The sequence below is a fragment of the Scophthalmus maximus genome, chromosome 19 (assembly GCF_022379125.1).
Source record: "Scophthalmus maximus strain ysfricsl-2021 chromosome 19, ASM2237912v1, whole genome shotgun sequence".
In the NCBI taxonomy this organism is placed as follows: Eukaryota; Metazoa; Chordata; class Actinopteri; order Pleuronectiformes; family Scophthalmidae; genus Scophthalmus; species Scophthalmus maximus.
Window position 1 is genome coordinate 6,817,648 of NC_061533.1, and position 15,833 is coordinate 6,833,480.

A 15,833-nucleotide genomic window follows, 5' to 3' on the forward strand; every position below is an offset into this window, starting at 1 on the left:
CACTAGATGGCAGTGTAGGTAACATTCAACCTAACATGATGAATTCACTGCTGCGTCGCCAGTTCTAGCAGCCTCCCGGAGAACCACAATGGGCAAAGTGCTGTTGGGCGGTAAACACATTTCGGGCTGCTGCAGAATAATTTGAGGTGATTTAAAAATGACAAATATGCTGTAAGATGCACTATGACCATGCGACCATTTCCTGTAACTATGACTCCATTGAATGAGAGTGAAAGCAAATGAAACTGCCATCTAGTAACAATGTGAGGACACTGCTCATTTGTGTTGTAGCGTGAGGCTGTCGCGGGGTCTCATGCTGGTGAAGGCATGTGGGAGAATGATTGTCAAAGAATTGACTCCTGTGCTAAAAGATTTTTAAAAAGCCCTTATTGATCCAGTTTGTGAAAATCCAGATCCAACCATATCCTTGAAGTCCAAGTAACCCATTCACTCTTCCCATCACGGCGGCTTAAGTGCTGTCAATCAATGCGACAACTGCGGATAATGCGTGTTAGAAGTTAATAGACTGTCCAATCAGTGGTTGCGCTTTGAGCGAGAACCTCCATAATCGTGTTCGCGGCAGGATTGATCCCATTTCCTTTCAAGCACAGCGTTTAAATTGGAGATGATGAGCAGGTTTGTGGCAGGATGCCGCTCTCAATAACAGGTTACTGCAGGTGCTTGACCTCTGACATTTGACCCTTAGATTTAGAGCAACTGTGGGTGTCAAAATAACGTCCTGAAAAACACACAAACACACACACACACACACACACACACACACACACACACACACACACACACACACACACACACACACTAACCCTCCTGCTCACTTTGCGTCAGTAAATCAACCTGATCCTCGTTTCCATAACAGATCTGATACATTTTATTAAACCGCCGCAGTATTTACAAGGTACAATCACTGAATTGTTCAATTCCAAGACACATTTAAAAGTGCTTACAAAAAGTTTTTTGTTCTGCAATAAATAAATTTCCATTATTCTGACAACGACACAACAATGACAGTAATGCTGCAAATGTGCCCATTCGATCAACTCTGAAGAAAAGAAATACTGAGGTTTTACTGTAATACTTCTACAACACTCCCTTTTCCAAAAAAAGAAGAAGCTCGTGTTGCTGCAACGTAATTAGAATACCTTGTATGATTGGATAAACAAAAAGGGAAGGAATCCTGACCTGATGCGGTGTTTTGTGTCCAGCCACCAAAAAAAAAAAGGAAAAATAAAATAAGTGGTGTCCTCTTCTGCATCCTGAAAAGAGAAAATAAAAAGGTCTCGTGTTGGAATGTAGGCGGGATATTTCTCCCACAGCCACAATCTGCTATCTTTAAAAGACCAAGAAGAGTTTTTAGCTGTGCAGTCTCACGACGAAGTATCCCACCGACTGAAGACAGATTGCCGAGGTCCTGCTTCTCCCAAGACAGTGCAGATTATGCGCAGTACATCCCCAAGGATTTTGTAATATTTTTTTGTAATATACATTTTTTTTTTTTTTTAAATCACTACGTCGTCAGAGTGTTTGAAAAAGTGGACGCGGGATGTCAGCGGCTTATGGGAAGCTGTGGTAAGGCGATGGATGGATGGGTCAAGTGGCCCGGAGCAGCGAGGACGGAGAAGGGATGAGCTGCACAAAGGAGGGAAGAGAAGACAGACAACATGAGACTAGGAGTGTGAGCATGTTACTGTAAGTCATATGATTCAGGATGCATTTTTTTTTTCTGGGTTTCAAATTTGGGCCTTCAGCGTTTAGCGGCGTGTCGAGCCATTGATAATTATATGGCAAAAAAATGGCTAATTATTTGCCTAAATTGGCTTTAAAATGATGTTCATCATATGACCTCGGACCACCATTTTAATGAGACAAAAATGTAAAACTTTATGATTAAAGCCTCAATTTACACTGTTATTGTATTAACTGTACAGTATATTTTACACCGTGTGAATCAGGTAAATTACTTGTTTTCCAAAATGGAGTGGCAGAAAACAGAACTAAGAGGGCGTAGCGACGGGGCATTTAGGATTCCGGATTAAATGATTCAAAGTTTGGCAAAAATGTTGTTATTGACACTAATATTCTGCAGAACCTACAAAGTAAAACTTAACTACCACGAGCAAAGGCAAAAGCATTTGTTTTTATTGGACTGTAGACAAAGAATACGAGCTGGCTGAATCAATGTGTTTAACCTGCTCCGTCTCCGCCGCTGTGCTCCATAAAGTCTCTAATTATTCTAAGACTGAAGCTTCTGATCTGAAAACTATGAAATTGTCTAAGTTTAAGCTGTTGTGTATTTTATGTGGTACATTTAACTCAAATACTGTACTTTAGAACTTTTTCTCCACAACATCTCAAGGGGCAATTACTGTACTTTTTAAATTTGTTTGATAACTTTTCATACAAAATATCATCAACAGATAAAAAATGATTTGACATCATAGATTAAGATACAGTAAGATAAGACTTAATTTATCCCTGGGGGGGAAATTCACTGTTAATAGCAGTAGATGCATGTATTAAAATAAGCTCCATGCATCAATAACTATAATGCCGAAATATAACATATCATTCTCCTTAATTTTATTTTATTTGTATTACTTTTGGTATTATAATTGAATCTCTTCTGTTTCCTAAAATGCCCAATTGTCACTCTCTTCTTCCCCATAGACTGTTTTTCTTTGATTGTACATACATTTAAATACACTGGAGATTATTGGCTGTATTTAGCTCTCTATATGTTTTGTATGCGAAATATGAATTTGTAACGTAACATTAAAATTCTAACATTTATTTTGTACTGTAAAAAGTAGAATAGCTCCATCTGCAATGTAGAAGAGAATAAAAAAATACATGATATACCTCATGTTTTGACTTAAGTAAATGAACTCCAATTGCTGCAAATGTAAATGTATGCTTTAAATGTATATTTAAATACCAGCTAATTATGGAGCTAAAATGTTGGGGAATAGATTATTAAACAACCCTGTATCAAAGCATATAAAGCAGTCATGACAGGATGTCATGTTCTCTATCAAAGTGGCAGCAACACGAGGAGCTGACACTCACTGTCCAGATATCCGTGCAGGGCGAGGAGATGTGGTCGGTCCGGGCTGCCGAACGGGGAGTAGTGGATGTCTTCAGGCAGCGACGGAGGCATCCTGGACAGCGGAGCGCTCTGAGAGAAACTGTTCTGGGGCGGCTGCTTTTTGTGTCGCGCACGGCAGTTCTGAAACCAAACCTGGGAAGTATCACAGATGAAATATGATCATTCAGCAAATCTTCACTCTGTAACGACGCTGCAGAAACCTAGGTAAAGGTTTGACTCTTGTTCCTTTCACCAGACGCACACGTTTTGCTGCTGGGTTCCTAGAAGTCCCCATTGATTCCAGGCACAGTAATAAAAAAATACAACAACCAGCACACTAAAGCAAAGTTGATAAATGAATAAGTCTATTGACATGAAATTAATTGGCAACAATTTGTAATAACTGTGGTGCTTTGTTCCAGTAAGGAATCAATCAAAATATCTGATACCAGCTTTAAAAAATTTGAACGCTTACTAGTTTCTGTAGTTTTCAATAGTAAACGCAACATCACTGGTTTTTAACAGACATCAATTTTTAAGTTGAGCCTCAGGGAATGATGATGCATTTATCACGGTTCACTGACATTTAAAAGGTTAAGGAAAATAACTGTCAAACCCATACATAATGCATATTAAATAAGGCAGATCATTGTTGGTTGTGGTCTTACAGTCCTCCTATAATGGAAGAATTAAATATCAGACGTCTAAACAGAAGCACTCGGCTCAATAAAAAAAAAAAGAAAACAGTTAAAAGTTTTAAAAGTAGATTTTGACTCTTCGAGCTTCACATTTCCAGCAATTTGAGATCAATGAAATTATGCCAATCGAGTATGATATGGATTCAACCTGCGTCTTTCGGGGCCCTCTGGGGGTCGGAGGTCACCGGGCAGCTTTGCCCAGTCAGAGAAATCGTTCCAGTATCATCAGTGGATCATCTTAATTGTGTTAGTGTGTAAAACCACTTTTATTTTGAAATACTGGTTTAATTCACCTGGCCTAGTCTTGAAAATACTTTCAGCCAAGTGCAGGGTTCTTACTTGCACAGCAATCGTATTTGACCACTGTGGTATTGCTACTTTTGCTAAGTGAAGGGTCTGAATTCTTACTCAGCCACTGCCACAAAAATGCTGCTTTCAGTCCTGAGCTTCGATACAACATCTACTCTGGATCACAAGTTGCACGCGTCAACAAACGGTTTAATTTGAACTCCCTCCAGGAGCCTGAAAGAGTAAAAACCCTCCTTTGATTTAAGAGAAAGAGAAAAGTCCAAAGTGAATATAACCGTGTGTCTTTCGTCTCTCCAGTTATGTTAATTATTTCAGAGCCCCTCTTCTATGTGGTATGACACAACGCAATCTATTTTCTTATATCGCGTTTGATCGTCTCCCACCTGTATGACTCGTCTGCTCAGTCCCGTCATTTCTGCCAGTTTCTGTAACGTTTGAGCGTCAGGGTTGTTGTCCTGAGCGAACTGAGTCTGCATCACCTGTGAGGACAGACAGAATGAAACAACCAGAATACTGCAATACTGTACAGGTACCAAGTGGTGAAGAGTAACTACATCAACTTCAAGTACTGTACTTGGTTTTTACTTCAGAGTTACTTTACACTTCTATTCCACTACACTTGACAGGCAAATACTACACATTTTACGTGACTACAACTTTAGTTATTTTGAAACTGTAGATTTAACATGAAATATGATGCTTTATATAACAATGCAATTCTAACAGATACTCACTGTAATTATTAGATTAGTTGAATAGAAAATTATCATAGAGTTAATCAGCAACACTTTGGGCAAGTGACTAGTCAGTTAAGTCATTTTAATTCAAATAATGCCTGGAAATTGTTCATGGTTCCAGTTTCTACAAATATTTGTTTTAATTTTGTTTTGTTGTCAAATGTGCTTTTTCCTTGCCGTATTTCCTCAAATAATTTTGTGGTGTGGGCTATGAGAGGTGCAAACGTTGAGCCCTGGATAACTGTGATCGATATTTCTCACCCTTTTCTTTCATTTCACAAAACAAACAATAAATGAATTGATCAAGAGGTTCATCCATAATGCAACTAATCATCAGTTTAAACTCAATGTGATGATTAAAACTGAGCTACACCAACAGCAAAAGTTGCACTTTACATGAGCATTAAGTAGTAAATTATTATATTTTATAGTAAATTAACTCACATTGGACATTTCTTCTCGTTTGTATGTACTCATTGCATACTTTGACATAAGTATCATCAGGCTTCATGTAGGATTTTTTTACTTGTAATGGGACATTTTCACACTCTAATATTTGTACTTTTACATTTGCAAAGTCTCTGAATACACACACACACACACACACACACACACACACACACACACACACAAACACACACACACACACCTGCAGTTGCTCGGCGGTGAACGAAGTGCGCGCCCTCTTGGCTGGTTTGGGTTGGCAGTCCTGATCAGAGGGCAGAGCTCCTTCCAGAGTCAGTCCTGTTCCTGACGTCACAGAATCACAACACAGGTTACTCCTGTCACTTCACTCAGGAAATAAAGATTCAGTCACCATATATATATATATATATATATATATATATATATATGTGTGTATCGTGAGGTTGCGCAACACAAGTGAACAGGCCAGTCTTGTTACAGCTCCACACAGTCTGTCGTATAATTAAAATGTTTTCTTGCCAACAACCGCACAGTCCAAAGTATTTATTCCACCATGGCCGACATGTTCCTCGCTGAAAAAACACAGCAGAGAGCTTGAGTCTGCCAAATCAAGCGTTACACTATCAGTGTGAAGGGCAAATCCAGACTAATATAATTTGCATGAAATATTCCTTCATGCATTTTGTTTACACTTTTGGCTTAGTCCCCCCGGAACCTTCCTCTTTCTCCAAGTTCAGTTACACGTACCATTATGTTGCAGATGCTTTATCACATCCATCTCATCTTTGGGTGTTCATACCCTTTAAATGTGAATCTTACATTCAAGACATTAACAAATATTTGTGTTTCATGTTGAAAATGTAGAATATCCCTTTTGATTTAATGATGATGCCACATGACCACAGCACAGAGCTGACTGATCTCCAAGAGAATTTATATATTTAATCATATTTATTCATATTCACACTGTCAGCCAGTGTGTGTCTTTCCAGAGCGGCTCCTCGGAGCGGCCTCTCTGCTCATGTCTGTTACCGTTCTCGGCAGCCCGGCGGAGGTTGTCCAGCATGATGTCGTAGTGGCTGCGGCAGAGCACCCTGCCCTCCACCAGGCCGAACTCCTCCCCGGTGGACAGCTGCCTCTTGCAGGAGAAGCAGGCGAAGCAGGCCAGGTGGTACACGCTGCCCCGAGCCCGCCGCACCCAGTCACTGGCGTACACCTGCCGGCCACACTGAGCGCACTTGGTGCCAAACCTACTGTGAGGAAGAGGGAGATGGGCCGGTGAAGGTTCGGCTGCAGGTCACAGAGCTGCAGGTAAAAGTCCGTGATACAAACACATCATTGCACCGAGTTCCAGTTGTTTACACTGTCAATAGAGGTCCACCTGCCCATTTCTGTTTCAACCCTTTGCAGTTATTAAATGGTTTATTCCTTATAAGGATTTATTTTCATCTCATACTGTCAATAATTTGTGTTGAACACACACTAGTGTTTTGAATCTTTGTGCAACTGAATGTTGTCTCACATGTTTATTCTGCTGTGGCTCATCCTATGTACTGCAAGTCACTCACTCCTCTTCCAAACCCACGCCGCATAGGAACCGTATGTTCACTGATATGATCTGACATAAACATATTTTTCACTGATGAAATCAAGATTCCCTAAATCGAGAAGTCAAAACTTGTAATAAATAAATTTAAAAAAACAACAACACCTGGACAAAAATAATCTGTGAGTCATCAGTCATTGTTTGACTTGTCACTGTAAATTCACTCTTTCCCATCCAGATGTAGAGGTCAAGTTTAAATCGTTTTAAATGTATTATTATTATTAATTAATTAATTAATTAATTAATTTTCTTTTTACAAATCCAAACTATCCAGACTTATGATATGGTTATTTGTTAGGGAAGCATCAATTTCTGTGCTCAATCAATTATGATGTAATTTTGACAAGTCAGTTCTGTCTGCATATGAAAAATAACAGGACGGATGTTCTTCGTGTATTGTATCAAAAGCATCAGCTCATGGCGGATCGATTGCAGGAATGTGGACGATTCGATACTGTAATATTCCATAATATTATGAAAGTTTATTATCATACAGCCTATTGGAGGTTAGGGTTTCACTGGCGGAGTCTGTGGGGAACCAGGACTTTATTTTACAAAAACGCTCCGCACATATTTGTCTTTTTTTTTTTGCTTTTGTTGTCGCCAAAAATGTATTTGTTTTTTCAAACACATGACAAATGCACTGCAAGTGATTTGCAGTTTAATGGACTGGCCTCGGAGTCTGTGCGCACGGACAATTTCATTTCCAGAACAAACGACATTGTCACGTCACGTGGAAAAATAACACACACACACACACACACACACACGCACACACACAAAATAAATATCGCTCTATTAATACATTTAATTTTGGTGGTCAACAGATTTGAATTGAACCTCGTGTATAAGATGGTAATTCTTCAAAAAAAAAATTAAATTAATAAACGAAAATGGTATCAAAAAGATTTCAGCGCTGTGCCTCCATTTGATAAAAAACTAACTTCCCAGATTATATAAAAAAAACCAACAACAACAACAAACGATATCGTGCAGGACTGTAACATATGGCGTTAGGAGATAAACAGTTAAGTGCTGAAGGCTTCGCAACAACAAAAAAAGGAAATGAAACAGCAGCTTCTTACCTGAAATAATCCAGTTTGCAGTAGATTTCTTTGTTTTTCACGTAGCAGCTGTTGTGTTGGCGCAGGGACGCTCTGCACACCGAGCACTCCAAACAGCCCGAGTGCCAGTTCAGGTTGTTGACCTGTGGAGATACAGAATTTAAAAACACACACACACACACACACACACACACACACGAACTAATGCACGACAGAGAGGACATTACCAATCGCAGCATAGACACACAAGATGCCACGGATATTAGTTCCCCTTTAAATCGACTTGAAAACTCAAAGAAGATCAACAACAACAACAACAACAACAACAACAACAAAAACAACTCGTCTTGCAGGTTAATTTGTTTAGATTTTTTTTTCTGAAAAAAGAAAGAAAGAAAGAAAGAGGGACATTTTTTTTGTTGTTATTATTAGATGAAGGGCCTTATGCTTTTCTGCTTTTCGCTTATTTTCTTGGGATCATCATAAACAGAAATAACGACGATGAAGGAGATTTAATGAGGCTTCTGAGTGAGTATATATGTATGAATACATGTATATATATATGTATGTATAGGACATTTACCTTCAGCAGGTACCGGTCGTGGATCTCCATGCCGCAGCTGGCGCACTGGTTCTTGTCCGCCGGAGGAGAGCAGAGGCAGGCGGCCTCCGACGGACTGGACTCTCCGGACTCCTTCTTCACCTCCGACTTAGACTGCGCCAGAAAGAAGAAGAAAAAAACCATGGAGTTTACACCAAAGAGAGAGACTCGTCTCGTCATCTCCACCTCTCGTTGCTTCGTTTTTTTTCTCCTTCTTCCAAGAAAAACAGTCCGTGAACCGTTTCAGGCCTTTGTGGTAAAAAGGAAGATCCAGTCTAATTCTCATTTTCACTTTCTCCACGGTGACTTGTCGTCATATTCACGTGGCTACACCTTCACTGTGCTGTTATTATTTTTCTTTTTATCCGCACATATACAGTGGATCGTTCAACAACATTGCAAGTTGCATTTAAATACCAGAACACGAAAGTTAAAACATGTCCCATTAGGCTTTACATGTGAACTCTCCACCAAACCCCTGGCGATGAAACACGCCTACTGGTAAACAGTCTCCTCCTGATTAAAACCTCCAGAGCCCTGCCAATAAATACATTAATAAATACATTAATAAATTAATAAATTAATTAATAAATAAAAAAGTTTAGACAGAGAGCAAGTAAAGGAAATCGAAGAAACCTTACACGGGGCTGAAAGACAAAGAAAATCAAAAGGTTGCACATCCCCCCCCCCCCCCCCCCTCCCCAAAAAAGACCTCGTCCAGATGTTTGGTGACTCACCATCTTCGGCTCTTGGACGCTGCCTATTCGCAGAGAAGATGGAGCTCGCGCTGCACATTACGCATCTCGGCCCCGGCCCACACGATATCCGGTCCAGAAACAACGAATAACAGTTTCTCCTGCATTTAAACCCTGGCGACAAATGACACGTTGACGCAATTAGAAGAAGAAGAAGAAGAAGAAGAAGAAGAAGAAGAAGAAAGGGGGGAAAACAAACTTCGATCGATCATTGCCTCTCGTGTCTGTGTTCCCCGCGCAATCAAAACGCGAGGGGGGCGGGGGGGGGGGGGGGGGGGGGGTCGGTGGCACTATATATGTGCAATTAGCGCTCGATTGAAAACGCTCCGCTTGGTGCCCGAGTGTCAATTTCAGCTGTCAATCAAGAGGAGGCAGGACGCCGTCGAGAGGACGAGGCGGCGCATCCTTCACGTTCGACAGCGCCGCAGATGATCGGGATAAAAAAAAATCGAGGATAAAAAAAAAGAAAAAAGGAAAGGAACCCAGAAAAAATAAAAAAAAAAAAAAAAAAAAAAAAAAAGAATCTCCAAAGTGAAGAGGCTCAATTGGAGGATCGGGGTCTATTCATCACAGACAATGTGCAGAAGCCGCGGCTGATGTCGAGGCATAAAGGAGCCTGATTGTGTCCCTCTGCGGTGCTCGAGGCTACTGCCCCCCCCCCCCCCCCCCCCCCCCCCCCCCCCCCCCCGGGGTGATTACAGCTGCATTCAGAAGGAGCCAGACATTCGCGTTGTCCTCCGTGGCGTCGAAATCAACGGCACCGCGAGATCGTGTTAATTGGCAGCTATGTGTAAACACTGCAGCCGGGGGGGGGGGGGGGGGGGGGGGCTGGCCGATGATGGGGATACATTAAAAATAATTTTTAAAAAAAATAGACTTCATACGCGGAGAAGCTGCCAACAGCTGCGGGGGCATCGTCCGGTGGAAGTTTCCCCCCGGAGCATCACAGGAGATAATATCCGAGCTGTTCCGAAGGGACGTGGCTCTAACAGAAACACGCTCTCCTCCTCTCCGGCTGCAGAGAACGCATCCTCCTCGACTCGCTGTCCGGCACTGGGGACTCGGACCGGCGGCCCCAGCAGCAGCAGCAGCACCGCCGCCCTCCTCCTCCTCTTCCTCCTCCGCCTCCTCCTCCTCTTCCTCCTCCTCCTCCTCCTCCTCCGCCTCCTCCTCCTCCTCCTCTTCCTCCGCCTCCTCCTCCTCCTCTTCCTCCTCCTCCTCCTCCTCTGGTGCTGGTGTTGGTCCGCGGCGGTCTCCTCTCCTCTCCCCGCCTCGCCTCCGCCTTCACACCCAGTCCGGTCAGACAGGATGTGATGCTGGCGGACCAGCAGAGCTGCTGCAGCCGCACACAGGACAAGGTTCTGTAGAGAAGAGAAGAGAAAAAGAACAACGTCCATCAGTGAAGCTGGAAACGTGGCCTTCTTTTCCTTCTTGATGACAGTAGTGAAGTTGTTGAAGAGTCACAAAGCGAAGAAGAACTGTGTTCATTCATCATTGAGATCCTTCACACTATATATTAGGCTTAAATTGTATATGTTATGTGTTTATACTGCATGTTTATTTATTGACAACCCTTTTTGTAACTGACATTCCCTCTAATTTTTTTTAAAACTTTCTACGTAACACTGCAAATGCACCCTCGTGGGACTAATAAAGGATTATGTTATTTCATGTTGTCATATCTGACGAGCATCTTCAACTCCAGATGCTTTCGAGGAGGTGAAGTTTGACTCTCAACATCCTTGACTGATGGTTTTCTCTGTATTTGCTGTCATGTCAGCCGATATATTTGAGTCTGTGGGGTTTTTATTCACACGGGAAATTGAACATAATGGGAACAGAATGGCGGCAGCTTCTCCTCTGATCTACACGAATCAACCTCACAAGAGTGAAGACCTTTAGACATGTTCAACTGAAGGGACTTGTCCGGCCCTGCCGACCAAAAGACTGATGAGAACAGAACCTGCACTTCACTTATCGTGGCTCTTTTTCCCAAGTTGAATAGTCACAAGAGAACAATGGCGTCTGTCTTATTGATGAGTTGACATTTTGGAGATGTCTGCCTCCACTTCAGATTTCTTTCACCACAATCAGGAAAACACCCTGCACCCATGTACAGAAAGGGCATGAAGTGACTTCAAGCAAAGGTCCCCCGCGTAATCAATGGCACTTTAATATTATTGATCACATAAAAGGCATTCGGAGCAGCACAATGACATTGTCTCAGTCTCGTTGCATTGTCCGTGTAATGCACTTGGTCGGCTCTGTGCATCATCTGTAATTACAGGATGGACACGGGGTCGAGTGGAAGTGGGCTGGTCAAGACGCAGGAGGACTTGATGAGTGGGGGTTTTTTTCACCTCCATTACCGCGATTCTGTATAGTGGTGATGAGCTCTACATCAATACCTGGAAGGCCTTTTCAGAGTTTAATGTTCAAAAAAGCCATACACCTCAACAAAAACTTCATTTTAGGTTTCTTAAGATGGAGTAACTAGTCTATTGCAGGTTTTATTATATGGTTATTAATAAAATAGTAATATCTGCCTAATTCATGAACAGAACCCTAATTCATTCACGCTTGAATCCTGTAAAACAACCAGATACTATTCAGTCAGTTGTCACAGAAGTTTATGTTCAAGCTTTCCATTAACCCAGCATGAATAATCATCCTCATTGAAAGGCTATTCAACGTTTACAATTTCATGACAACCGAGCAATTTGATGAAGACTATGTGATATGATGAAGAGACTGTTTTAATTTCTATACTTGATTAATAAACGCGCAGAGAAAATAAAAAGGATCTTGATATGAGTGTCAAATGCAACGGGCTTTTAGGTGTGTGTGCGTGTGTGTGTGTGTGTGTGTGTGTGTGTGTGTGTGTGTGACACGCCCATGGCCACCACCACCATAGAAGGAATGTAACAGTTTAGATTGTTAATATCAAAACCACTTCACGACGGGATTGTTGACATGTCATACTGACAAAACTAGGAATTAAGATGACCAAAAGGCACAAGATAAATAGATCAATTTAAGAGATAAAGTGACCATAAAGGGACACAAAGGGACAACAAAGCCACACACAGGAGGGAGGGGAAAAAATCACAAAAAGAAATAAACAAAGTGACACAAAACACCTGCAAAGCCCACTGTCTGTGTCTGAAGCCCATTGTCTCATAATCTCTCCGTTGACGTAGGATATTTGGAGTTACAAATAGCAGGAATTCTTTCATGTTATTTCATTTTAGAATATTCGAAATCTGTTATTTGGCACCAATTAATTACACTAAATGAACAACGTGACAAGTCAAACACTCCCAATGTTTCTCATTGTCAAGAGCAATCAGCTTTCAATATCAGCCTTAACACATTTATGCTTATATTTTCCCACTCAGAAGTTTCTCAGCCTGCCCAAGCCCTGCACAGCACAGTTTTTCTCTCTTCGTAGATTTGGCAACGTGAAGCGCACACACGAGCCGTCGGCACAAAGATAACAGCCGGGACTGGATCACCGTTGCTGCTGCGTCGCGTTCATCTCTGGGGATGTGTGAGAGAGTCCCATGTGTGTCCTGTATGTGACGGGTCTGTCCTGCGGCCGTGCTCTTCCCCTCCACGCGGCCGCCTGCGAGCCCAGCAAACAATAAGCACCCGACGAACTGCGGCACATGCTAGAGCTATTAGACACATCCAATGAGTCCCAGTGGGCAGTTGGATGGCTGGTATGTCAACAATGTATGACGTGCATCGTCCGCTCGCTGTGGAGGTGCGGGCGGGTTCACGGGAGGGCAACGTCTTATTTACAGTGCTGAATGTTGGAAAACAACCGGCAGTGAGGTGGGGTCCTTTTGTCATACTTACACAACAATGCTTGTATAACACACTGGCTTCCACTCACCAATACTTATGAGTTAAAGTCATGCAATTTAAAAGGGTTGTTGTTCATAATATAAGCCACCGATATTAGTATATTTCAGTGGATTGATTTGGAATATTGCATGAAGCCGAGCAGCTCCAAGCATTCACCTGTCAGTTAAATAATCTGAGGAATTCTTCCAAGCTTTGGATTGTCAAAGGCATCTTATTATTATTCAACAGTTTCGAGAAGTAAAACAGAGAATAAAACAGGTCATCTCACTTTGCCTTAATGTACTCCCTGTATTCGTCTTTCTTATGTTCTGGCTCGGACCGTCGATTTTCTCTACTCCCACTACTTCACTGCACACATTTGCATCACAGCCAAGAGTTGCTGTGGTGGCATGTTTTTCTAAATCACAATTATTATCTTATCGTGAAATATCAGACTAATTTGCTCATGATTAAAGACCCTGCACGAGCATTTTTTTTTGTTTTCAGCTTTTGTTCATTTCACAGGACGCAAATTAGTTTGTGCAGTTTTTTTCCTGTGGTCTTTTCCCTGGTTGAAAGTGAAGTGTGATTCATGACGTTTTATGTCACATAGTGAAATTCCATTCCCCGATCGTGTGTTTTGCAACCAGAATCAGATGAAAGTGGTGAGCTGGTTTTTTCTAGTGTCCGTGAAATTCAACGAGACCAAACCTACACCGTTCTCATGATGCACATGAGCTTAGTGTTAATTTACGGTACAAAACATAATTTGTCTTTCTGACGTCGTCAATTCCAATTGTTAATATGTCCTAAGGTACAACCAGCCACATCTACGCACACAGAATTGGTAAAGACACAAAAAGTGTATTTCTCACCTAAAACCAAACGGAGCTTTTTGATCTCTAGTCAAATGAGAACAGTTGGTAGCCAAACAAAGATCTGCTGTGATCTGGAGGAGAAGTATAGAAAGTATGGTTTCAACACGGTAATGAGGCGATTAGAATTTGAGATGGTGAAATGATAGCGAACAGGAAAACGGTCAAAACAAACAATGAGGTCGACATTCCACCACTCTCATTCCCTTCCAACTCTTTCACCTGTGTGCTGCGATCGCCAGCCTACAGCACATGGACGGCCAAAGCTGCGGAGAACCGTGACTGATGTTGAAAAAAACTATATTGTTGGCGGTGGTGTTGGTTCAGGGAACATCTAACGTGGTGCACATGTAAACACGGGATCCAGAAGCCGTTCCAATTGTCCCTTTCGCTCAAAAGGTAGCTTGACATGGTAACAGGTGATTGGATTGATGGATGGAAGGAGGATTTTTTTTCTATACAATAGAACAATAAAAAAGGAAAACATTACAAATCCAAATCAAGCGACAACAATGCTAAAGTAAGTTTGATTGGACTTGCATCATTAATGCAGCCACACTATGGCATTGAACATTCTCTCTCAATTATTTGGATTAAACTCTGGAATCTAGAATAATCTAACACAAACCAGGTTGAACATTCAAACAATATATGCCACAAATGACTAAATAATCATTTTAAGGGTGAAAAGTCCATCTGAACTCACGTCCGTTGATTCCTTTGTTCTGCCCGAATTGTTTGGAGGGAAAAGAGGACTTCAGGGACGGATTTTGCAGTTGCAGGGGTTTGGTCCAAGTAGGAGTGGCTTGCTGCAGGTAGGGTGGAGCCTTGGGATTTGGAACTGAGTTCTAGGGGAGTCCTTTTGTAAAGTCTGGAAAAGACCCCAGCCATGGGAGCTTAAACAAAGTGTTCCAGAGCTAAAACAGCCCCCGTTCCCCCAGTGCCTGAATGTTGTGTGGTCGCCACCTACAGATCACTTCGCTGGAGAAAGACCATTTCCCATCTACCGTATAATGCATGCCGACGCTATCTGTTCTGTTGTTTTTGTCCTAAAACTATTCCCACATTTGTTTTTGTTATATTTTTTAACCCCAATTTAAAGCCTAAACCGAAAGTGCCACACAATTATCTTCAGCTTGATGCCGTATATTTAAAATGTTGCATTGCTTCTTCCCATATAACAATATTTATCTGTATTGTCCTGGTTGGATAAGTAATAGGATTATGATCACGAGGTTACATTGTCAAACATGAACCACAGTGTTCTCTGTAAAAGCAGACTGCTTGCCGGTCGTATTTTTCTCCCACTCTCAGATTTCTGTATAGCATAATTCTTTTGGGTGAGGTGGAGACCAAATGTAATGTGCGTGATTCATTCCTCTGTCGTTCGGTGGTTTGCATGTTACAGACAAACCAGCACGAAGCCAAAGCAGCGATGACTGATGCTCTGCTTGGCAAGTTAGCTGAAAGAAAATGTTCTGAGGAGGGCAGAGCGAGCCCTTGACGCAACACTGAGGCCTAATCTTGTTTCTTCTACCACAGTAGTCTGTGTGAATATTGTGAGATGTTTCCGATACAATGCATTCGAGGCCAGTCTGGGTGAGAACGGGACTTTTAAACCACCAATGCCAACCAATTCCCAGTTTGTGGAAATCCAGACTATTCATTTCATCGAAGTTCAACAGCAATAAATAAATTAAATGAATTGAATAAAAAAAAGAAGAATATTTTAAAATATTTGTATGAAGGAAATAAAGTTGTTAGCATTTGGCTATATCTCAACTGCCATAGGCTACTTTCAGTAAAGTCT

At 41.7% G+C, this 15,833-nt stretch overlaps 1 protein-coding gene and 1 long non-coding RNA gene across 3 annotated transcripts; both read right to left on the reverse strand.

The window, feature by feature from the left end:
- Positions 1 to 865: 865 nt before the first annotated feature.
- LOC118313475 (LIM/homeobox protein Lhx6-like) lies at positions 866 to 10,404 on the reverse strand. Of its 2 annotated transcripts, none has more exons than XM_035638926.2 (9): positions 10,184 to 10,404; positions 9,282 to 9,413; positions 8,527 to 8,658; positions 7,965 to 8,086; positions 6,306 to 6,523; positions 5,497 to 5,597; positions 4,494 to 4,589; positions 3,085 to 3,256; positions 866 to 1,647 (listed from the first exon to the last, which is right to left on the reverse strand). In XM_035638926.2, exons 2-9 carry the CDS (start codon positions 9,282 to 9,284, stop codon positions 1,565 to 1,567), a joined length of 927 nt encoding a protein of 308 aa, XP_035494819.2. In that variant the 5' UTR covers positions 9,285 to 9,413; positions 10,184 to 10,404; the 3' UTR covers positions 866 to 1,564. The 2 variants fall into 2 exon arrangements, with proteins under 2 accessions (XP_035494819.2, XP_035494818.2); XM_035638925.2 differs by having other exon boundaries at positions 6,306 to 6,526.
- Positions 10,405 to 10,523: 119 nt separating this feature from the next.
- On the reverse strand, positions 10,524 to 14,472 carry LOC118314006. Its single transcript, XR_004794554.2, has 3 exons — positions 14,246 to 14,472; positions 14,024 to 14,097; positions 10,524 to 10,660 (listed from the first exon to the last, which is right to left on the reverse strand). It is a non-coding gene; the product is annotated as an uncharacterized LOC118314006 (long non-coding RNA).
- Between the last annotated feature and the right edge of the window lie 1,361 nt (positions 14,473 to 15,833).